General features: G+C 44.0%; 2 protein-coding genes and 1 long non-coding RNA gene across 5 annotated transcripts; 1 reads left to right on the top strand and 2 right to left on the bottom strand.

Moving 5' to 3' along the window:
* The first annotated feature begins 210 nt into the window (after positions 1–210).
* LOC106583086 (transmembrane and coiled-coil domains protein 2) lies at positions 211–7,286 on the top strand. The gene is made up of 6 exons (XM_014166888.2): positions 211–588; positions 1,967–2,054; positions 2,113–2,387; positions 4,516–5,126; positions 5,539–5,674; positions 5,830–7,286. Exons 1-6 carry the CDS (start codon positions 586–588, stop codon positions 6,127–6,129), a joined length of 1,413 nt encoding a protein of 470 aa, XP_014022363.1. The 5' UTR covers positions 211–585; the 3' UTR covers positions 6,130–7,286.
* Positions 7,287–11,394: 4,108 nt separating this feature from the next.
* On the bottom strand, positions 11,395–17,881 carry LOC106583088 (ubiquitin carboxyl-terminal hydrolase 49). Of its 3 annotated transcripts, none has more exons than XM_014166889.2 (7): positions 17,729–17,881; positions 16,387–16,499; positions 14,736–16,205; positions 14,165–14,375; positions 13,686–13,794; positions 13,183–13,388; positions 11,395–12,919 (listed from the first exon to the last, which is right to left on the bottom strand). In XM_014166889.2, exons 3-7 carry the CDS (start codon positions 16,134–16,136, stop codon positions 12,816–12,818), a joined length of 2,031 nt encoding a protein of 676 aa, XP_014022364.2. In that variant the 5' UTR covers positions 16,137–16,205; positions 16,387–16,499; positions 17,729–17,881; the 3' UTR covers positions 11,395–12,815. The 3 variants fall into 3 exon arrangements, with proteins under 3 accessions (XP_014022364.2, XP_014022365.2, XP_014022366.2); XM_014166890.2 differs by lacking the exon at positions 17,729–17,881 and adding an exon at positions 17,260–17,722; XM_014166891.2 differs by lacking the exon at positions 17,729–17,881 and adding an exon at positions 17,388–17,722.
* A 2,627-nt stretch (positions 17,882–20,508) lies between these two features.
* Positions 20,509–23,897, bottom strand: LOC106583061 (uncharacterized). The gene is made up of 4 exons (XR_006761428.1): positions 23,157–23,897; positions 21,670–21,814; positions 21,292–21,534; positions 20,509–21,177 (listed from the first exon to the last, which is right to left on the bottom strand). It is a non-coding gene; the product is annotated as an uncharacterized lncRNA (long non-coding RNA).
* Between the last annotated feature and the right edge of the window lie 369 nt (positions 23,898–24,266).

Below are 24,266 nucleotides of genomic sequence, written 5' to 3'. Positions count from 1 at the left end.
TAAGGGATGAAAGGGCTGCAATAGGCCCTGACACAAGCCCTGCTGTACTACCCTCCCTCCCCTCTCCCTCCCCCTCTCCGCTTCCCTGGCTTCAGCACACATAGAGGCACCTGCGCGCGTGCGCTAAACTCTCCCCATCCCCCCTCCCTTCTCCCTCCATCATCTGTGCCTCAGCTCACACAACCGTGATAGAGCAGGACGGCTGGTATTTGCACTCAGACAGCGAGACGGAGAAAGAGAGAGAGAGAGGGAGGGAGGGAGGGAGCGAAAGAAAGAGGCAGACAGAGCGAGCGTAAGATACAAAGGGGGAGAAAGAGAGCAACAGCAGAGACAACGAGAGAGAGAGAGAGAGAGAGAGAGAGAGAGAGAGAGATGGAGGAAGACAGGGAGGCTGCAGACATCTTTGTTATCAACAATGGAGCATGAAGCTCTGGTAAGGCGATAGGCAGATATTGGGTAGGGGAGAGACATTGAGGAAAGGGGGTCTCGTGTGACCACAGGGGGAGGGAGAAGGAGGAAGTGGAGGAGAAGGATGGGCCTCGAACACAGACCTGCAGTGGCACTGCCAATCCTGGATTAAACAGTATGGTAACGTTCCCAAATTAATCTGTCACTGCACTGGTTTTGTCTCATCATCCTCTAGTGTTTACTTCCATTCTCATTGACACCCATCACTCATTTCACCCATGTCGCAGTGCATGTCTCCTCCTCATGTGAAGACCCTTTTTTTTCACGCCGTCTGTTATGATCATCTCCCTGCTTCTGTTCTCGTCTCCAGGAGCCTCACCCACCATGGACCTAACCCTGTGTTTTCACACACACTGTTGGATCTGAGCATCGGCCATTGCTGTCTCTGTGTGTGTGTTGTTTTTGTTGTATTTTTTCCCATCCATCCAGAGAGGAAGGAACATTGAGTATTTCTTCCCTTCATCCAGTCTGTAACAAAATAAGCTTTCCATTTTCTCTCATTTAAATAAAATGAATAGATGAATAGCCTGGTATTGTAGTGCCTGCAGTCATTCGTCCATTAAAATCACATGCCTCCATTTCAATGCAGCTACCTGATTGTAACCTACTTTCTAAAATTGTCGCCTGCTTGTCAGTGGATCTGTTGGGAAATAGTGCAGGGCACTGTGGCTCCTCTGAGACCTCTTTTACATGCTAATACAATCCTAATAAAGCCTCAGTGGCCTGACTAGATGAATTAGGGCAGCGTTTGCTGAGATATGTGTGGTGTCTGCCCTGGTTCCTGTCTGACGGGGTTGGAGAGAGCAGTGTTGTGGTGTCTGCCCGGGCGACATGGGGTAATAATTAAAACACAACAAATTCCCACTCTCAGAAACAACTAGATGTTTTTTTATCCTATATAAACAGTCCACAGATGGTTGTGTATTTCAGTGAGATGTTAAGAATTCACACTGAGGGAGATTAGACCTCCATTGTTTGTCGAGCTGCCTGCCACGTTGCAGAGTAGAAGTGGGAGGGCACTCCCCCATGTTTATGTCATGCAGCATCACACTACTGGATCATACATCACACAAGTTTAAAAGGGATAGAATGATACACTGATAGTGCAGATTTCTGAACTAATAATCACAGTATTCATCATTGTCTTAGGCCTAACTATCATCATCACCATCATTATCATCATCACCATCACATTCATCAGGTATTCATGTGCCAAAGTAGTTTTTCACAGTTTAGCAGTATGCACTGTGAAAACACTTGATGTAAAATCTGTTTATTAAGGCTTAACACAGTAACTGTGTCTGGGTCTTATGCCAAGGATCTGGGGTAAAGTCTGTGAAAAGAGAACAGTCACTAGATGTGTCATTGTGATGGGTGTTCTGCTTTAAAGATCATGTTTACCTTGCGATGCTGACTTCACATCAATCATGGCAACCACTTTCTCCCTGTCCGCGCACTCTGTCACCCCTGCCTCCCCCCATCCCCTTTCCCTGCTTAGCTGGATAAAAGCGAAGTGACAACATTGGGCCTGCCCCCCTCAGCCAGCCATGGCGGCTCTGACGGTAACATCAGCTTGGATGGTGCTGGTGTGGGTGGGGGGGGCGGGGGCCGGGGCAGTGGCCGGGTTGGGGGCTGTGGCTGGAGGGGCTGAAGGGGTCGCTGAGCCTCAGCGAACGCGGGTCGCTCTGGAGCACCTGCAGCAGAAGATCCTGAAGATAACTGAGCAGATTCGGATAGAACAGGAGGCAAGAGATGACAACGTAGCCGAGTACCTGAAGCTGGCCCACAACGCAGACAAGCAACAAGCCTCACGCATCAAACAGGTTTTTGAGAAGAAGAACCAGAAGTCTGCACAGACCATCGCCCACCTGCACAAGAAGCTAGAGCACTACCACAAGAAGCTGAAGGAGACAGAGCAGGTGAGAGTGTGTGTGTGTGTGTGTGTGTGTGTGTGTGTGTGTGTGTGTGTGTGTGTGTGTGTGTGTGTGTGTGTGTGTGTGTGTGTGTGTGTGTGTGTGTGTGTGTGTGTGTGTGTGTGTGTGTGTGTGTGTGTGTGTGTGTGTGTGTGTGTGTGTGTGTGTGTGTGTGTGTGTGTGTGTGTGTGTGCGTGCGTGCGTGCGTGCGTGTTTGTTTGTTGGTTCCTGCCACACTGGTTCCATCTCATGACTGATGATGGATCGTCTCCATGCCTCAGCTGTTCCTAAGGGACATTTGTAATGTAATGTGTTTGTCTCACTTGAAAGTTTTACCCTGACTGCTGCTTTCTGAGGTGATGCACAGGAGGTTGGTGGCACCTTAATTGGGGAGAATCAAATTAAATTAAATCAAATCAAATGTATTTATATAGCCCTTCTTACATCAGCTGATATATCAAAGTGCTGCACAGAAACCCAGCCTAAAACCCCAAACAGCAAGCAATGCAGGTGTAGAAGCACGGTGGCTAGGAAAAACTCCCTAGAAAGGCTAAAATCTAGGAAGAAACCTAGAGAAGAACCAGGCTATGAGGGGTGGCCAGTCCTCTTCTGGCTGTGCCGGGTGGAGATTATAACAGAACATGGCCAAGATGTTCAAATGTTCATAGATGACCAGCATGGTCAAATAATAATAATCACAGTAGTTGTTGAGGGTGCAACAAGTCAGCACCTCAAGAGTAAATCTCAGTTGGCTTTTCATAGCCGATCATTGAGAGTATCTCTACCGCTCCAGCTGTCTCTAGAGACTAGAAAACAGCAGGTCTGGGACAGGTAGCAAAGGCTCGTGGTAATGACTGGAGAGGAGTCAGTGGAATGGTATAAAATACATCAAACACATGGTTTCCAGGTGTTTGATGCCATTCCAATATTATGAGCCGTTCTCCCCTCAGCAGCCTCCACTGAGGTCATGATACATGGTGTCACTTTCTAAGTAGGGTTGGGCCATATCCTGATCATGATTGCCTACGGAGCTGTGAAGGGAAAGGCACCTCCATACCTTCAGGTTCTGATCAGGCCCTACACCCAAACAAGGGCACTGCGTTCATCCACCTCTGGCCTGCTGGCCCCCCTACCTCTGAGGAAGCACAGTTCCCGCTCAGCCCAGTCAAAACTGTTCGCTGCTCTGGCACCCCAATGGTGGAACAAGCTCCCTCACGACGCCAGGACAGCGGAGTCAGTCACCACCTTCCGGAGACACCTGAAACCCCACCTCTTTAAGGAATACCTAGGATAGGATAAAGTAATCCTTCTAACCCCCCCCCTTAAAAGATTTGATGCACTATTGTAAAGTGGTTGTTCCACTAGATATCATAAGGTGAATGCACCAATTTGTAAGTCGCTCTGGATAAGAGCGCTGCTAAATGACTTAAATGTAAATGTAATATCCACATTACCCTATGAATTAAATGTAGAAATCATCCCTGGAGGATTTCTGTATATTGAAAGTTACATATCTTGAACACTTGAGTGCTGACAAGCAAAACATTTTGGGACTATGTCAACAATGAACTAATGAAACAAATATCAAAAGATCGTTTTTGGGTGGAATTTCCCTTTAACAACGAGCTGTTGAAAATACCTATTTCAATACCTGGCTTTGTAGAACATGACATGAGATGTCCCTCACACACTATCTAAAGATGTTTTGTTGTTGTAGAAAAGCAAACAAGACTGATTGGCTTTATCTTTCAACTAACACACACGTTTATTTATTTAAAAAGTACAAATATTGACATTTTAAAGAAACTGTTTCCACAGTATTAGAAATCATGTCTCCAGTATTTCAAAATGCCTTGGTATAGGTATATCATAAACCTGCCCAAACCTATTCCTAGGTATATTATCTGAGGGTTCTGTTCTGACTATGCCCTCTTATTGATAAAGTATGTTTATATTCTCCTATCTCCCTGCTCTGTTGTGTCACCTCCACCATTCCACTTTTATTTCCATCCCTCTCTCACCACCTATCCACCCATGTATCTGCTACTCCTTCACACCCTGTCAATCTATCCCATTTATTTTTGTTTCTCCCTCTCATCTTCCATCCCCCCTCCTCCCTCAACCCTCCTTATAGAATGGTCCAGCCCGTCAGCCTAAGGATGTGCTGCGGGACATGCAACAGGGGCTGAAGGACATGGGGGCCAATGTACGAGCTGGGTTCCATGGCTTTGGCGGGGGTATGGTGGATGGGGTCAAAGGAGGGGTAGAAGGGGTCAAAGGAGCTGTGGTGTCTAAGCCACGGGAGTTCGCCAGCTTGATCCGCAACAAATTTGGCAGTGCAGACAACATCTCCCACCTCATAGAGGACGGGGTGGGAGGGCACTCGGAGGACGCGCCCGCTCAACGAGCCCTGAGTGGCAGTGCCACCCTGGTCTCCAGCCCCAAGTACGGTAGCGACGACGAGTGCTCCAGTGCCACCTCTGGCTCAGCGGCAGGCAGTCACTCAGGCGGGGCCGGGGTAGGTGGGATGTCGGGGCAAGGGCAGGCTGGCCTGGGGAGCCCCAGACTGGATGGGCACCACCACCACCACCACCACATTCACAGCTCCTGGGACGCCTTGCTGGAAGGCCTGCAGGAGATCAAGGCCAGCCAGGCCCACATGGAGGACGCCATCGAGGACATGAAGAGTCAGCTGCAGAGTGACTACTCCTACATGAACCAGTGCCTGCAGGAGGAGAGATACAGGTGCAGACCAACACCTAGGCCAATACACAGAGCATGGAATGAGAGTTGGTAGTATACATCAATCTCACACTAACTGCTGAAACAAGCTGCTTTGCTTTTAGCTTGTTTCAGTACAGCAGTGTAAATCATGTTCAGTGTTTTTACACTACATGATTTATGCTGAATGATATTCACGAGGATAATTAAAAAGGTCAAGGAAACTGTTACAGGTTTTGTACATTTCAAGTTTTGTCAAGATCAGAAGTAGTTGTTTTAATGTATAAAACAGATCCTTAAATTAAACGGAGTGACGCCTTGAAAATTGCATAAATATGTAAAATCTTTCTCTAATTTCTTGAATTGGTCTTTACTCCGCTGGTCTAAATCATACCGGCTCTGCCTCATACATTTTTTTTTATCTCTCTCTGTTTAGGTATGAGCGACTGGAAGAGCAGCTGAATGACTTGACAGAGCTGCACCAAAACGAAATGACTAATCTGAAACAGGAGCTGGCCAGCATGGAGGAGAAAGTGGCCTACCAGTCCTATGAGAGAGCCAGAGACATACAGGTAGAGAGATAGAGACCTGGATTTACAGTTTATGATACTTTCCTGTAGATAAACAAGTATGACTCCAGAAATGAGCCTTGTTCCCCTAATTCAGTTGTAACATTGTGTTTGCCTGTGTTTGTCATTTGTACCTGTGTGTGTATGTATACATGCAGGAAGCGGTGGAGTCGTGCCTGACCCGCATCACTAAGTTGGAGCTCCAGCAGCAGCAGCAGCAGGTGGTGCAGTTGGAGGGTGTGGAGAACGCCAACGCCCGCGCCCTGCTGGGCAAACTCATCAACATCATCCTGGCACTCATGGCCGTAGTGCTGGTGTTCGTCTCCACCCTGGCCAACTTCATCACCCCACTCATGAAAACCCGAGCGCGGGTGGCCACCACCGTCATGCTGGCCCTGTTTCTGTTCATCCTTTGGAAGCACTGGGACTTCCTGGAGCTGTGGCTAATGCCTAGCTGAGTTTCCTACAGTCAATCATCCACGCCCTTGTGTCTGAGTGACCAGGATGTGGACAGAGGGACCAGAGTGATACACTGAGCTGCCCTAGACGCTCTAACAGTCTGAAACTCAGAGAGTGTGAATACAAAACTCATATTTCTGAAAGAGAACCAGTGCACTTTTTTGATAGGATTTATGCTTGGAGAGTCGTACTTAGGAGGGTTGAAAGGTCAAAACATTTCTTTACAAAGCAACTAGCGAAGACTTACTTCGGATAGGGGGGGGGCATTTCTGGTTGACTGATGGTCGAGAGAGAGACATTTAAGGAAGAGTGTTGGGTGTTTTATGGTGATTACCATGACAAGGAACCTGAGGAACTATCTGCCTGGTTGCTTGGCAACTCAAGCATTTGCTCTTTCTCATGACCAATCTAGTGGTGTCAACTCACCATCGTACTGTAGTCACTATGACCTAATTACAATTCGAGAATTCATGTTGAAATTCTTTGACACATTTTTCTAATGTTAGTATAGGCCTACACTTAAAAGTGAAAATGGATAAAAGAACAAATTATACTTTGTCTTTGCTAAACCATGTTTGCTGTTACCTTTTTGTTGAGCCAATTGTATATTTGGAGGACATGGCCAAGCAAAAGGATTGTTTTTCTGCTCAATGTTAGGGTATGTACTACTCATGCATGTCCTCGCGTGCATTTATACCTGTGTAATGCACTTGGCATGAGTAGCATTCCAACACCAACAGAAATACTCTTTGGACTTAATAGCATTCTGTTGTCTGTAGACAGTTTCTACCTAAATGTTTTTTTTTTTACTTTCATCTCCATATTATTTCTAAAACAGCCAACTCAATATCTTCTGGTGTTTAAAACTACACCTTTTTTGGTGTATCAGTCCTTTTAGTGTCTTATGTGTGATGTAAAGAAGAATTTGAGGGCCAGAAAGTCATCTGGTGAGATGGATCATCAAAACTACTAAATGATCTATAATCTATTCTGAGCATCAATGCTATTTCATAACCACTGTTGTTGTAGAGCAGCTAAGAATATATGTAGTGTCAGAGTCATAGGCATGTTAGACCATTGCTTCCATATTTCTATCCAGTTTGCGAAATCCATCACAACTCTGTTGCATTCTTAATAAATACATTCTTAAACTATATGCTAATGTTGCATGATATTGGAAAGTAGGATCATTTGCATGCAACTATGTATATCTAACTACTGACAATGGAGTAGAATAATAATATGGTAAGTAATCTGTGATAGTTGGGTCTTCATTATGAAAAAATTACTACAAATGTCAAATAGAGTTCCACAACCTATAAAATCCCAATGTAACCCCCCTTCAACATTTTATTCCAGCCTGGTTCAAGCTAAAGGTTGTTTTTATATCAAGTTATGACATATCTTGTGTCCATCATTTCAGTCAGGGCGGGCTAAAATATGTGTTTACAGATGTGCAGTGAATATCCTCTAAAAATGTATTCAGTTCCAGCTCAACTGAATATTCACCCACTAATCCTGTGGATTACAGCATTATTTACACTTAACTGGCCCCCCTCTCACTTTTATTCACTGGCTCAGTAAAACTGATAATCCTCATATGTGACTGGTGAGAGGTTACCAACTCTGCACAACTGAATTTCAAACGCTTGAAAGAATACACGTTTAGGTTGGTTCTGTTGCCAAAATGTAATAGTTTACTATTCTTACTAGACTGAGCCCTAACAAAATTAAGAGTTGTCAAGGTTGTCAGATGTAGTAAAGAGGCAAATAGGTTTTTAGTGAGGATTTCTTTGGAAAGGCTTCAACCATCAGACAGACCCTGACGTATGCTAAAATACACTGAGTGTACAAAACATTAGTATTGAGTTACACCCCCTTTTGCCCTCAGAACAACCTCAATTCATCGGGACATGGACTCTACAAGGTGTCAGAAGCGTTCCACAGGGATGCTGGCCCACGTTTACTCCAATGCTTCCCACAGTTGGGTAAAGTTGGCTGGATGTCCTTTGGGTGGTGGGTCTGGGAAACTGTTGAGTGTGAAAAAACCCAGCAGTGTTGCAGTTCTTGACATACTCAAACCGGTGCGCCTAGTATCAACTACCACACCCCATTCAAAGGCATTTAAATATTTTGTCTTGCCCATTCACCCTCAATGGCACACATACACAATCCTTCTCTCAATTGTCTCAAGGCATAAAAATCCTTCTTTAACCGGTCTCCTCCCCTTCATCTACACTGATTGAAGTGGATTTAACAGGTGACATCAATAAGGGATCATAGCTTTCACATGGATTCAACTGGTCAGTCTGTCATGGAAAGAGCGGGTGTTCCTAATGTTTTGTACACTCAATATATGTCTTGTATAGTCACAATCACATAGTAAGTTTTAGCAGCACAAAGGCACCTCCTAGTGGAAAACATGTATATTTTTTATTTTGTGGACAGTAAAAGGGAAGTCTTCACTGCGCCAAAATCAAGAATTTGACTGAACCTGAAAAATTTGTGTTGACAGTGGCACCGTTCTCTCGAGAAACACAATAAACAAATATTGTGAGAAACAGACATAGTTTAAATCCCATGCGTCAATCTAAGTAACTCAATAAAAAAAAATCCCCATCATAATCCGTCAGTTTAAACTAGATATGTTTTTTTGCATTAGCTACGTCTCAATCCACCGCCTCCTCCTATGTCAGCCTTCCGCATCTGTGGTGGAAGATGGCCGAGCTACAACAGTGTTTGTCAGACCATGAGACATCCCGAAAAATCGGTCTTCTCACGAAAGCGTCCGAAACTAATAAGGAAAGATGAGACTCGTGAACATGATGGACTCGTCTGAAGTCGGTACTGCTGATGTGCCAACTTCTGTCTGTAGTGTCCGAACGGTTTGGGCTACAAACGAATGACCCCACTATGGAAAAGGGCAAGTCTCACAAACACTATGGTGTTCTCCGTTTAGCTCTACGATCCCCACAAAGTCATGGACTCATCTGAAAATAACCCATACAAATGGAAATTGAAGTATGGAGGTAGTTTTGTGCCAACAAAAACAACGGGTTAAATATGTAAAATATATATAATATATATATATATTTCCTGAGCTTTCATCTCCTAGATATAGGACAGACACTTCAAAACCTTATTCCTTATGATTGTCTTTTTTGCCATTTATGAATGTGTTATTCAATGCGTTTCTCTGGGCTATTACTGTAGTAAAGGCCAAATTCAATATTTTATCAAATAATGATACCTAAAAGGGTCCTTAAAATTCAAAATCAAATAGCTAAATGATCCATGGTATAACCATCTTAAAACAATTCCATATGTTAGCTTAGTAGAACCCCCCCAGCTTAGAAATTAAGACAGTCCATCAATGTAAGAGGTTCAAGCAGGTAGAACATGAACAAAATACATGCAAATAACACACAAAAATGTATGTAATTTCTTGTTTTTTTAATCAGTATTGTCTGGCAAACCCCATTTGACTATTACATTGATAACAGGTGCTTTTGCAATACAGGACTGAACTCAAGAGATCATGACAGCCAAGGGAAAGGCCATACCTGACCTCAAAGTAAGACATTCATCGTCATTAGATTGTAAAAGTTGAAACAGTTCACAAATGAATTTTCTATTTGATTCATATCAAGACCAGCAGTATAATATATCTTCATTACCTGGCAAACTATTAAAGTAACTGCCCAGCATTTCTATGAAATATTACCTAAAATTACTTGCAATATGAGTAAAATAGATTTCCTTCTAAAAAATTCTAATTAAGTATATTATTAAAAAGCAGCTTTTCTGTGTTGGAAAGGTGTGGGCGTATACCGGTCATTAAGTTGACCGCTAATTGGCCAGCTCATCCTCCTCAGGGAGATGACATGTTCTATGAGAACATTTTTTAAACGGTCTGTTTGAGATACAAGCTAAGACAGTACAGTATGAAGATATGCAAAAAACTGCTTTCCCAATAGAAATCCCCGATCACACTTGTAGGCGATATTATGGCGACGTTGGCTCGCATAGCTCATGCTTAGAAACATGTCATCGGGTCTAACGGTCATCTCGCGCCGAACTGCGTATTTGCAGGCCGTCAAATCAAAGGCACTCCTTCGATATAAAGTATTTTGACAAAAATGAAAACACCTCAGTTTGTCACTTTCAGAAGGTAGGGGTAATAACATGTTCAACTACTTAAGACATTGGTATAGAATCTAGGTTGTGCAAACATGGAAGAATTTTTCACTACTCTCATTTGGCTTCTCAAACCCAGACCTGGTCTGATCTGTTTCCCAAGCGTTCCCGGACGTCTCGTGATGTTGAGCCTCTGAGTTTAGAAACTCTGATACAAGTTTGAGGTGGGGGTTTAAGTGTTTTTTCTTCAATTTATGCTTCGGCCACAAATACAAGTATAGAATGGGTCAACATTATTTGGATAGGAGTTAACAGAATATTATACTAAAATAAAAAGCAACATGCAACAATTTCAAAGGTTTTACTGAGTTACAGTTCATAAAGGAAATCAGTCAATTGAAAAATAAATTAGGCCCTAATCTATGTATTTCACCACTGGGAATACAGATATGCTGCCGTTGGTCACAGATACTTATAAAAATAAAAAAAGAGCGCACTTCTCCATTGTGCCAGTGACCATCAAAGGTGAGCATTTGCCCACTGAAGTCAGTTACGACGCCGAACTGCAGTCAGGTCAAGACCCTGGTGAGGATGATGAGCCAGCAGATGAGCTTCCCTGAGACGGTTTCTGAACGTTTGTGCAGAAATTCTTCGGTTTCATCAGCTGTCCGGGTGGCTAGTCTCAGACGATCCCACAGGTGAAGAAGCCGGATGTTGAGGTCCTGAGCTGGCATGGTTACACTTGGTCTGCAGTTGTGAGGCCTGTTGGACATACTGCCAAATTCTCTAAAATGACAGAGGCAGTTTACAGTAGAGAAATGAACATTCAAGTCTCTGGCAACAGCTCTGGTGGACATTCCTGCAGTCAGCAAGCCAATTGCACGCTCCCTCAAAACTTGAGACATCTGTGGCATTGTGTTGTGTGACAAAACTGCACATTTTAGAGCGGTCTTTCATTGACCCCAGCACAAGGTGCACCTGTGTAATAACCATGCTGTTTAATCAGCTTCTTGATATGCCACACATCAGGTGAATGGATTATCTTGGCACAGTTAAAATGCTCACTAGCAGGGATGTAAACAAATTTGGGCACCACATTTGAGAGAAATATACATTTTGCGCTTATGGAACATTTCTGGGATCTTTTATTTCAGTTCATGAAAGATAGGACCAACACTTTATATGTTGCGTTTCTATTTTTGATCAGTATAACTTAAGTTAGATTTTCACTGGGCAGTTACTTTAAAAGACCCCAAATAGAAACAGCGGAGTAGAAGAAAAAAATACATTGTATTACAAAGCTGAAGAATTCCTGATTTTATCTTGATTTCATGTCATGATGTCACACGTATATTGCTTGCATGTGATCCACTCGTGAAATGGGTACCCCTCCTATCCCAACAACATACTCTTCAATTTCTCAGTCCTTTGTTCACTCTTCCATCTATTTCTATCCATGAACAGAGATACAATACATCGGACTCCAACCAGAGCCCAAACTAGCCTCTACAATTAAGGTAGGAAAAGAGAGCTGCCACAGGATACAGAAGTCATTAAAAGATCAGAAGCCAATTGATCATGGGATCAATAAGCTAAGCCCCTCCTCCATAAAGGTGCAGCATGACGCCAGTTGGCTCAATAGTTTCCATCCATCTTCAAAGTGGATGCCTGCCACACAACCCCATACCTCCATTCAACGTAGGGACCGAGTACACGCAGGAATATCTACACACCATCTATCCCTGTTCATTCCGTTGGCCCAGACCAAGGCCTTTAAGCCTGAGATATCCACAGCAGAATGTGTATGAACCAGAGGTCATAGTGAGATACAGATGACAACTGGGTTGGAGACAAATGCTTTTGGCTGACATCTCATTGTGGTTGAGAGTACAGAACAGAGGTAGGCTAGGCAACATTGGTTCTGGAGTGTCTGATAGTATCTGCAGGCTTGTAATCCACCCAGGCTCTGAAGCACCTGATGCAATCAATCATCTCCGCTCCTGAGCCACAATGACAAACTCCATTAGTTGAGCCACAGGAGGATTCCGATTCCACTCCAAATGGCTGCTGTTCATCACCCCAGGAGGGAGATAATAAACATTGGAGGATGAGGCAAGTTACCTCCTATACAATGTAAAGCACTTTGACACCAGGTGAAAAATATAACTAACCATATATGCAATTCATCATCATTATCAAAAGCTGGTCTTGAGGCTGGATAGAGCAAAAAACATTGCTGACACTGCCACATTCCAGGATCAACATTGCCTTCCCTTGTGGTACAACGTTCAGTAGCTCTCACATGGCTGTTAGCCTACCAGACTCAACGAATGTGGGCTGAGTTGTTTCAAGCCTGGACACACATCTAGGCTACATCCTGGTTTACAGCTAGTAGATGGAGTGTGACATGACCAAGCAGACCTCTAGGAAACAAACCCAGATGTAGGTCTCGGTCCCACAGGCCAGGCCTTGGCAGATGGGCCTGGTTGTTGACTCCAGGCAGACAGTACACCCTGGTGTAGGGTGTAAATGTGGGAGGGAGATGGGTCTAGGCAGACCTCTGGGTATAGAACAGAATGTAGGCCTGAGTGTTGCACACCTCCTCCACGCTGCACACGTTCATCTCAGAGTCATTACAGTGGACCCAGAAACCTGGAAACACACACACAGTGCTAGTTACAGTTTGTCAAACTGTGCCACCTACAGTCAACAGAAACTCATGTAATCTTACAGTATCAGGTTATACTCGGAGCCAACTGTTTATGAGAACCAACTGTACTATACAAAACTCAATGTTTTCCAAATCTGAAATGTCCACAACATGACAAAAATCAACCTAAAATGTACCAGTTAGGCTATTCTAAGCCAGAGTTGTTAGCTTTGATGCCAGTTTCTGGCATCTTGGTCCCACTCACCTCCCTCGGTGTTGTAGCAGTATGCGGTGTAGTGCCCTGAGCCAAAGCCTTTCCCGTGGTGCATGACTACAGCAGACAGGTCGTAGGTGTAGCCCTCTCTGTTGACCGACTGGCCAGAGTCTGCGCAGCAGTAGGGCTCTATGTTCAAAACCTGATCAAAAGCCACATGGACGCCAATCTTCTCCCGGTGGTTCCGGCCTGACCATCTGTCACAACAGGGATTGGTTATCTTACGGTTGTCCCTGTTACAAGACATCCCTTTGCAGAAAAAAAATCTATCATACCAACTAAACCACAAGATAAGATAGTACTTTAACATGCAACATACATTTAAGAAACTAACAAGGAGACACGTGACAGAAGGTGGTGGGTGTAAATCTTGACTGTGTAAGCAGACAAAGTCTTCAAATTCAGTAGACCAACTGGGTGTGTGAAAAGAAAGGCTTCTACAGATGTAATAAACGCTCTGAATGACCAGAACGGACTAAAGTACAGGGGCTAACCTGAAGCGTTTGAGGTGCAGCCGTAGAACCTGAGGTAGGCGGTAGATCAGCAGCTGCTTACATGCCTCTGACAGAACCAGGGGCTTGTGGGACGTCTTCCGTCTTTTCCCTGACAAATATAAAAACATACATATCACAGACGTGTAACATTTGTGTGACGGAGGTATAGGATGGGATCACCCAGAAAACGCAGAACTATGTTGTGATTACCCGAAAACACTAACTCAGTTTCACTTTAATTATCCACCAATTGACTAGTTTGTCAAATAAAATCTAGCCCAAATTGAAAGAAACACACAATATGCCTAATTCCTTAACCATGATTAGTCTACACCTGTTGTTTATGAAAGCATGTGACAAATACAATTATTCGATTTTGATTTCATGGTCAAAAAACCGAATAAAAACTATAGAAAAACACAGTACAGGAGGATTTGTCTATTCCACAAACAGACATTTGTTTCTGTCCCAGTACTAACTGTTGCAGTGGTTGCAGGCGTAGATGCTGCCCTCCAGGGCCTCTGTCTCAGTGAACTTGCCCAGCATCTCAGTGAGGGAGCAGCTGCGCTGGTAGGCCAGAGACGCAGCCGAGCCCTTCTCCGTGCTGTGGTAGCGCTCCGGGAACTCCAGGGACAGGTCCCAGAACGGCTCCACCGTGTTTGACTTGTGCATACAGGACAGACACGTCACCTGGACAGATGCAGGGATAACCAAGCAAACACTTTACCAAGGGCTTATTAGTTCAAATCTGACAGATCCGACACCACTGGTGCTGGACAGCAACTATTGTCCTGCTTGACTTGAGACTTATAAAAAAAGGCTGTGTAACAAGGAATAGGTATCTCTTTAAAAAAAATGCTCACCTGGAGTGAAATCCAGCAATCAACTAGTATAAGAGTGGAGAAAACCTAGTCTAAAGTGGGAATGCTATAGAGTAGAAAGAGCTTAAACATCCTTGTGATTTACCTTTAGCCATGATAGGGTTCTGAAGGTCAAACCTAAATTAATGTGTTGTGTACAATTGCCATGTCAATGAGTAGAGACCTTTACCTGGCTGAGTAGCTGCCCGTGAAAGATTGTGTTGAGGACCTTGAGCACTTGCTTGGAGAGCTTCCTCTGGGTGATGGGGATGACGATCCTGCGCTTGCTGCCCTCTGATTCCAGCTCCTGCTGTACCTTGTCCAGCAGCTCACACAGAAACTCCTGTGCGTCCTGCTGGTCGTAGCCACGGAACGCTGGGATCAGGTTCCACACAGAGTGCAGCATGGCAAAGGGCGACACCAGCGACCAGCGGCCCGACCACATGACCCTGAACAGAGTGTGCAGCTCATGGCACAGTGACATCTGCTGGCGGGTGGAGGAGCGCGGCTCCTTGGGCTGTACCAGTTCTGCTGCATTTAGGCAGGGGGGCGGGCTCTGCTTGCTGCCCGTGGGCAGACCCCCTATGCCTGCCTTTCCCATGCCACGTCCCAGAGGGCAGCCTGGTGTGGCTACACTACCACCACCAACCACAGCCCCCGCCACACCCTGGTTGGACTTGGCTAGCAGCTCCTCAGTCTCACACATGTCCAATGTGAGGAAGCACTCCCTGAATTTCTGCAGGTGGCTCAGCACCTGTAAGATAGAGTTCATGTAGCACGTGTTCCCAAGGTTGCGTAGCCCTGTGACCCCCGGGGCCAGTCTCCGATGGGTTGCCTTATGGGAGTAGTACCTCCGCACTCTGAGTTTACGAGTCCTGCCGTTGCTGGGGGGTTTCAGGGATAGAAGGGAGGGCTTCTTGGGTGGAGGCAGACGCTCCGGAGGGTCGCGGAACTTCAGGGGGATAAGAGTGATGGTTGAACGAGGAGCCTGGGTGAGCAGCCTGGCACTCTTCCTCGGCTGCAAATTGTCAAACTCTCCCATGAGTCTCCTCTTCACCTCGTTTTTCTGGCGCCGGACCTCCTCCTTCTCCTGCTCAAGTTTCTCCTCCCGCTGGCTCTGCTCCTCCTGCTGCCGGCTCCTCCAGTGGCGCAGCATCTTCCCCAGCAGCACCTTCCTGCGGTGCCACAGGGCTGTTTGCATGGCTGGTTGAGGCCCACCCTCGCCCACCCAGGGGATGCAGTCCCCCCCTGCAGAGGAGCGCAGGGAGCGCCTGCCAGAGCTGCGCACAGTAGACAGTGCCCCACGCAGGAGCTTGAGGTCTCCCTCAGCGTTGTCATTGAGCACATAGTCCCCACAGGCGAAGCAGAAGATGTCCAGCTCCCGCACCTCCATGGCCAGGGGGTGGCGTGACTCCTGGAAGTGTTTGAGGGAGTGCTCTTCCATGAAGCGGCCACAGGCCACGTGGGAGCACTTGAGGCAGGCCCACACGGACTCGGTGGTGCAGCAGTCCACGCAGCGCCATTTCTGTGGATTGAGGATGGAGTGGTCGTGGCCCAGGCGAAGGCGTCCCACATGTTTACAGCGGTCCATATCTCCAGATGCACATGTGCCTGCCCACAGCGTCAGGACACAAGCCCCTGTGCCAAGCAGCAATTCATCCTGCAGGAGGGAAACAGATACACTTCAGTACATCACAGGGACAGAATTCAACCACTTCATTTTAGATATGCCAAATGCAAAAATGTGTTCTCTGTATGAAATTAAAATGGTGTAGCATGCAGAAAGGATTTTAAGGCCCATGAACATGAACTTGTTCACCATGTAGGCTTGTTTTACTTACTGTAAAAACACTGTGTGCTGATGTAAGTCAGTGTTCTTTCGACATATGAAAAGGGCCCTTCCCAGGTGCATTCAGTCAGCTTCACTCATGTCTGATTCCAGATCCTGAATAAACTGAGGATACAAAAGGAGGAAAAGAAATGGTGCTTATATAGCTAGGTCTTTACATTTACAGGTAGAGGCACATTGTAGCAAAACAAATGTTTCTAACCAACTTAAAGCATATAAACTTGCTAACTGTGGCCATTTACAGTCAGTGTTAAATTCTGCTGTTCAGTTTCTTAGCAGAATGTAACACTGCTTATAAACAAAGAATTATGTTACGCAATTGAGTTTAGCCGTTAACACGTTATTGACTAGTTAGCAAGCCTGACAAATAACCAATCGGTTTATCCATGATTACAAACAAAGGGGTCAAACTGCATATAACATTTTTTCTGAAGTTTGCAAGTTAGCGTCACTGGCCAACATGCGTTGGGTTGGCGACCAATCAATGGACTCGATATGAAACTATGCTATATGCTAGCTAGCGCCTGGTACATGGCTTGCCAAATGGCACCAGTTTTGCCATAACGTGGCCACTCGGCTTATAACACAATGAAACAGTAACCAACGTTAGTTACTCAATCCAGCCGAAGCGGGTTAGAGTGTGTTCTTGTTAATTTAGCGAAGTAGCAAGCTCGAACTTATTGTTGCCTGTTTGGTTATAAAGCCAGCTTGCTCGCCAATACTATTGGCAATACAGATAGCTAGTTAGCTACTTGTTGGTAACGTTAGCTAGCTAAGTTACCCATTATTCACTGTATTTCTTGATAATCATTCGGCTAATGGTACAATAGGCACATTGTCATCAAATAAAGAAAATGTCCTTCACCTCATAATTGTGTCCCTATGCTGGAGTTCTTTCTTCAATTTAAGACAAATACACAATCAATAGCTTGGTGGCTAGCTAGCATTACTAGCTAGGCTTGCTATCAGAACAAAGACTGGTCTGAAACCCACTTTCTTGCGAAAACTCAACAACTTCGGGTTGATGTGATTGACAACGACTAAAAAAAGAAAAAAAAATTCACTGACGTTTTGCCTGCTAATAGCTAGCATCCACGGAGCCGCAATGTAAACAAAGATAAATGTGTCTGATATCAACTTTTGAGTACATCTTCAAACAAAACACCGGGAGGTCAACCTAGAATAAAGTCACACATTCTCAAAAAACATACAATATAGCCAGCTAACGTTATGAACCCCTACAGTTCTGAGGTTGACAATGTCAGTAGCTAGTTGATCTATAAAATAACGGTTTGATGTATTAGTAAAAAAAATTAAAAATTGCTTCTATTTACCGCCATCGTCAGCACGCGAAAGCTGTCACAAACCTCGAGACAACCGAACCATATCAGTCCTGGAATCAACTCATTCTGATTGGATTGAGCTGATCACTCTTCCGTTGAGCTTTAGCTTTCATTGGTACAAGAGGTGGCATTCATTAAATTGGTCGTGAAAAGATGTGAGCAGTAAACCCACGGTAGTCCACATTATTTGAGCTCAGTTGTTAAACCCAATGCCGTTTTTACAAGGCATATGGCTTTTCACCTGGAGACTGATTAATTCTTATTAGCACAATCATTGATTTCAATTCATTAGTATGGTATGCATTTCCCATTCATAACAGCTGAAATAGTCACCAAATAAACCATTCATGACTGACTGTAGTTGGAGAAAAAGACCAGCGACAATATACACAAAATATGTATATGGTTAATGAGGAACATAATCAACTTCACATTTACAACAACAAAAAATATTTCGTGTTTTTTTTATTTATGACCAACTATAAGTAGGACCATAAAGCCCATGGGTGCATTCATTACACCGATTCTGTTGAAAAAGTTTCGCAACAGAAACCGTTCACTCCAAACGAAAACGAGAGAATATATTAGTCAAATCCATGTAGGGCCCTCCCAGTTTGGTTCTGTTTGTTCCCGTTGGGTTCCTAGAGTAAACGGTTTCCGTTGCAAAACGTTTTATAGCAGACCAAACGTTTTGCTACGGAATTCGACTAATGAATACACCCCAGATACAACGTTAGTAGGTTGTTCAAACAGATTACTCATAAAGACAATCCACAAGACATTTGGGACAACATTATTCTGTCAAGAGGTCAGACTTCAATACGGTTTTGATCAAATTTTTAGCATGAGATATTCCTTGCAGTGGTTGTGAAAGCCTTTGATCAGTTTGAGTTGCTGTACTAACGCTCAGCACATACATTTCCTGCTGCCATGAAGAATTTCCTGTACATGACTATCGCTTGTAGCACAAACAGCTTTAGCCATTAATGCTTTGAAAAGCTGGTCATGGCTCACATCAACACCATCATCCCAGACCCACTCCAATTCGCATACCACCCCAACAAATCCACAGATGATGCAATCTAATGCACTCCACACTGCCCTTCCCCACTTGGACAAATGGAACACTTGCGTGAGAATGCTGTTCATTGACTACAGCTCAGCGTTCAACACCATAGTGCCCTCAAAGCGCACCACTAACACAGATAGAACAACAGACTGATATTTCACTGTATGTATAAATGTGAAGCACCGGGTTGGCGTTTCCACTCACTACCAATTATGTTAGTGAGAGGTAGCCCACTGCGGGCAGTGGGAGAAGATGAACGAGATTGATTTTGGCCGACATTCTGCACATTTTCTCATCGATTAAACATTTGATCTCAATACAGTTTTCTGTTCCCAAAACTAGTATATGTTATGAACAGGGTGGACTAAGTTTTGTAGACTTTACTCTTTGCAAAAGTTTTTAAAAATCGCGCTGTTTAGGAGTGCAAAGGTCAATTGAGTTATTGCACATGCGCACTTCACAGAGTAGGTGTTCCCTAACGGAAATATGCAGACGCATATTAGAACTCGCCAATAGGATATTGCTACCGCGTGCTTGGCTCTGCCTACCTACTTGCTTGTTCTGCCCACTATGACTAATTTGTTCCCATTGGAGACGACAAGCTGTGGTCTATCTTGGTTTAGTTAATCAAGTATTTGTCACTAAGCTAAGGCCCCTGGGACTGAACACCTCCCTCTCAACTGGATCCTGGACCTCCTGACAGGCCGCCCCCAAGTGGTGACTGGCTGCATCACCGCTTGGTATGACAACTGCTTGGCATTCAACCGCAAAGAGCTACAGAGGGTAGTGCTTACAGCCCCGTACATCACTTGGGCCAAGCTCCCTGCCACCCTGGACCTCTATATCAGGCGGTGTCAGAGGAAGGCCCAAGAAATTGTCAAAGACTCCAGCCACAGACTGTTCTCTCTTCTCCTGCAGGGAAAGTGGTACCAATGCACCAAGTCTGAGACCAACAGGACCCTGAAGAGCTTCTACCTCAAGCCATAAGAATTCTAAACAAGACTGCTAAATAGCTAATCAAATGGCTAACCGGACGGACCTTTTTTTGCTCTAACTCTGACTATGCACACACTAGACTCTACCCACACTTTAGTAGACAAGAGCAATTAGGATGAAGTGCCTTGCTCAAGGCCACTTTGACAGATTGTGCACCTAGTCGGCTCAGGGATTCAAACCAGAGACCTTTCGGTCCAACGCTCTTAACCACTAGGTTACCTACCACCCCACACATAACATGTACACACTGACACCACACACACTTTCATACTCACCACATATTTTTTTATTTTTTATTTCACCTTTATTTAACCAAGTAAGCTAGTTGAGAACAAGTTCTCATTTACAACTGCGACCTGGCCAAGATAAAGCAAAGCAGTGCGACACAAACAACAACACAGAGTTACGCATGGAATAAACAAGCGAACAGTCAATAACACAATAGAAAAAATGAAAGTCTATATACAGTGTGTGCAAATGGCGTGAGGAGGTAGGCAATAAATAGGCCATAGTAGCGAAGTAATTACAATTTAGCAAATGAACACTGGAGTGATAGATGAGCAGATGATGATGTGCAAAAGAGCAGAAAAGTAAATAAAAACAATATGGGGATGAGGTAGGTAGATTGGGTGGGCTATTTACAGATGGACTATGTACAGCTGCAGCGATCGGTTAGCTGCTCAGATAGCTGATGTTTAAAGTTAGTGAGGGAAATATAAGTCTCCAGCTTCAGCGATTTTTGCAATTTGTTCCAGTCACTGGCAGCAGAGAACTGGAAGGAAAGGCGGCCAAAGGAGGTGTTGGCTTTGGGGATGACCAGTGAGATATGCTGCTGCTAGTACTTTACCCCTACAGGTACCTCAATTACTCTGTACCCCTCCACATCGACTCAGTACTGGTGCACCTTGTATATAGGGAGTACCAGTACCGAGTCGATGTGCAGGGGTACAAGGTAATTGAGGTAGCTATGTAATGTTTTGTACACTCAGTGTATAGCCATGTTATTTTTTATTCATTATTTTTATTCGTTATTCACTGTGTCACTATTTATGTTATCTTTTTTATTTTAATCTTATCTTTAACTCAGCATTGTTGGAAAAGGACCCCTAAGTAAGTATTTCACTGTTAGTCTACACCTGTTGTCTATGAAGCATGTGACAAAGTGTGGTCCCTGGGAGAACCTACTGTTTGCGCACTTTGCTGAACATCTTCAGGTACTGGGTCATGGTGTTAACACAGTCCGCTGGCGCGTAGAGGCCCTCAGGCATGGTGGCAAACACAGAAGGCAGCTCCATGATGCTGGGGCCCAGGAAGCTTTGCATGAACTCTTTCATCAGGTTTCAGCAGTCCCCAGGGACCATACAGTTGTAGTACACTACCAAAACAAACACACAGAGATTTGATCATGGACATCAGTTTAGAAAATGTGAGACAGATCGAACATCCCCTTTACCCTCCTTTGTGTTCATTCGCTGTACAGATCACTCACCTCTACTGAAATGCCCCTCGACACTGATTAAAATGTGATTTTATTACAGCGCCAACCTTTATCAGGAAATCACAATAGTGGTGGTGGGAGCCACGGCTCTCTACCTTGTGCCCCTTGGCGTTCTGGAAGTGGCTCTTCAACTTAATCATGAGCATGTCAGACAGGGACCCCCTTCAAATAGGGCTAAGCAGCTCAGGGGTGTTTCTGAGTTATGCATCACATACAGGAGTTTGGTGGGCTGGCCTGTGACAAACAGAGAGAAAGAGAGAGAAAATAAAGATTAGGTGGCTGTTGTGGGTAGTTGAAGGATGTAGTCTGATGAATTACATGACAGATCATTTAGTTTATGTCATAGCTTTGCAGTACAACTTTAGTTACCCCTGGCATTTCCTGTGGCATGGTAAATCTCACAGTCCACAGTAAAACTTCCTGCTTCACAGCACCGCACTGCTCCAACTTCTTGTGCAGAATAGATATTGTCTGTTGCACACTCTTTCCCTCAGCCAAAGTCACCTGCCACACTCTAAGCATGGGATACAGCACACAGAGTATAAATATTAATAACATTAAGATATTGTTCAGCATTAAAAATCAGATATTGAACAATGTCAGATCTGAATGGTGATGAGAGCAAGCTTGGAGGAAATCAACCAGATGACAGGTAATTTAATTGTACATTGTTGCATGTTGATCCCGATCATTTAGATATACACAAGATGACTAATTGGGGGCTTTGTGTTGAAGCCACAGTGCCTTCATTTTGGCACTCCCCCACCGTTGTAAAGTATTTTAGGAAGCTATAGAAATGCATTTATTATTAAGGTCTACATTTGTTTTTACCACGTTGATTCTATTACAGACACATTAATGCATGCATACTTACTTTTACATTATATTATGTGAGCTAAACATAAACATTTTAAATATATATATATATATATTTTTTTTTTAAGTATCATTTTTTAGAGATTGCTAATATTACTGTCCCCACTATAACAAAAAAAAATAATACTTAAATACATGTAATTTTGTCCTGGAAGCATTTAATTTAAATACTGTAGAATTCAATTAATTCTTATGGAGGACTGCCAACATGGCCAACTGGTGGATTCAAAGGATCTCATCAAAGACAGTACAGTATGTTTAGAAACTGTGTTCTCAATGGCCAGTATATAACGTAGCATCAGCAATCCTGCATTTATACATCACTGGTTGATCCACATGGGATCTTGGACCATGATGTAAGAGACCAGGTGTGAGAAGTTGTAGCTAGCTAACTACTGATATTTCATGAATTTTATAAGAAAGCAACAAAAACTAACAATAGATCTCACCAAGTCACCCCCATTGATTTAAGCCATTTGTTATTTTCCTATTATGAAAATGCACAGGCTTTCTGCCCACTGTACCTGGGTATTTTTTGTTTTTTGCATTTTAGCTAACCCTAAACCTTTTCCTAAGCTTAACCTATTTATCCTAGCCTGCTACGTTAATTCTCCTAACCTACAGTGTACACTTTCTTAACCTGCTACGAATAGTCAAATCTAACGTTAATTTGACAAAAGCTGGATCCAGTCTAACCATGAATCTGTTCCCACCGGTTCCGAATAGAGGAAGTACAACTACGACCGAAAAGCGAGAGGGATAACTGAGCCCAAAATGAATGGCTTATTTGCGATGTGTGGCTTATTTGATCGAATATACATTTTGTAATGCTTAGGTTGTAGGAGACGTGACATCCCAGTAACAAACAAAACAAACTTATATCGGAGTTGTGCCTGTTCTTCCACATGCGTATCTGCCCTCTCATTGGCTATTTTTTTTATTTATTTAACTAGGCAAGTAAGTTAAAAACAAATTCTTACTTGCAATGGCGGCGGCCAAACCAGTGCGACGCTGGGCCAATTGTGCGCCGCCCGATGGGACTCCCATTCACGGCCTGATGTGATATGTCCTAGATTCTAACCAGGGACTGGAGTCACGCCTCTAGCTCTGAGATGCTTCGCCACTCGGGGGCAAACAATGGTCCCACCTGATCGTGACTCAAGGATGCCTTCCATTTTTTAAGGATATTTTTTCCCCATCCGTTATAACGGTCACTTTAGTATATCGTCAATATAATGGATAATCTGTGTCTAGTCACAACAGTTCCTGCAAATATTGTTTTTATAACTAAACCAATATAGACCACTTGTCGTTTCCAATGGGAACAAATGAGTCATAGTGGGCAGGCAGAACAAGCAAGGAGGTGGGCATAGCCAAGCACGCGCTAGCGATATCCTATTGGCATCTGCATATTTCCGTTAGGGAACACCAACCCTGTGAGTGGCGCATTACAGTTTTTCTCCATTGGTTTGGCTCATTTCTTGAAACAGAAATTACATTCTCAAAACTACATGGACAAACCTCCAAACCACTTGGCAATTGTTCACAACAGAATTGAATTTCTCATTCATTTCATCAAATTGCAAATGTCTAAGTACATGTCTCAATGTCTCAGTACATCTTTGCAAATGATTAAGTACATGTAGCCTACATTTAGCACAATTTCCAAGTGAATAGATCTTATCGATCTAAACTGATTGTTGATTCTCAGTCTAATGGTTGTTCCCTCCAAAACGTGTCAGCGTCATTTCATTGTATAAGTCATCACATGCACAATAGTCTGTTCAATTGTCAAAATTAGTCAAGAACATAATACCATGAATCCCTTGGAACATTTTATACATTTATTACAGCAATTGACAGTCAGGTGAAACTAGAACTTGACTAACGAAGGAGGAGTTTCACACATCTCAGATGACCAATCAAACAGTATGTTTAGTTACCTGACAGGTGCTGTCCATGACTGTGAATGCTGCCAAACATGTATGTAAAGAGCTTGACCATGCAGGACCAGTACAATTTCTGAACATGGAGGCACCTGGCCAAGTAAATGAACAAGGGCAACTGCCTGCTCGAGGAAGAAGAAGAAG

The sequence above is a fragment of the Salmo salar genome, chromosome ssa22 (assembly GCF_905237065.1).
Source record: "Salmo salar chromosome ssa22, Ssal_v3.1, whole genome shotgun sequence".
Taxonomy (NCBI): Eukaryota; Metazoa; Chordata; class Actinopteri; order Salmoniformes; family Salmonidae; genus Salmo; species Salmo salar.
Note: the sequence above shows the minus strand (reverse complement) of the source record. Positions and strands in the feature narration are given on the sequence as shown.

Coding starts and splice junctions, on each gene's coding strand:
- LOC106583086 (XM_014166888.2), top strand. Junction 2,055..2,112: donor CATCAGCTTGGATGGTGCTG/GTGTGGGTGGGG, acceptor CTGTGGCTGGAG/GGGCTGAAGGGGTCGCTGAG. Junction 5,127..5,538: donor CTGCAGGAGGAGAGATACAG/GTGCAGACCAAC, acceptor CTCTCTGTTTAG/GTATGAGCGACTGGAAGAGC.
- LOC106583088 (XM_014166889.2), bottom strand. CDS start 16,136: ATGGACCGCTGTAAACATGTGGGACGCCTTCGCCTGGGCCACGACCAC. Junction 14,376..14,735: donor ACGGGCAGCTACTCAGCCAG/GTAAAGGTCTCT, acceptor GCATCTGTCCAG/GTGACGTGTCTGTCCTGTAT. Junction 12,920..13,182: donor CTGCTACAACACCGAGGGAG/GTGAGTGGGACC, acceptor GTGTGTTTCCAG/GTTTCTGGGTCCACTGTAAT.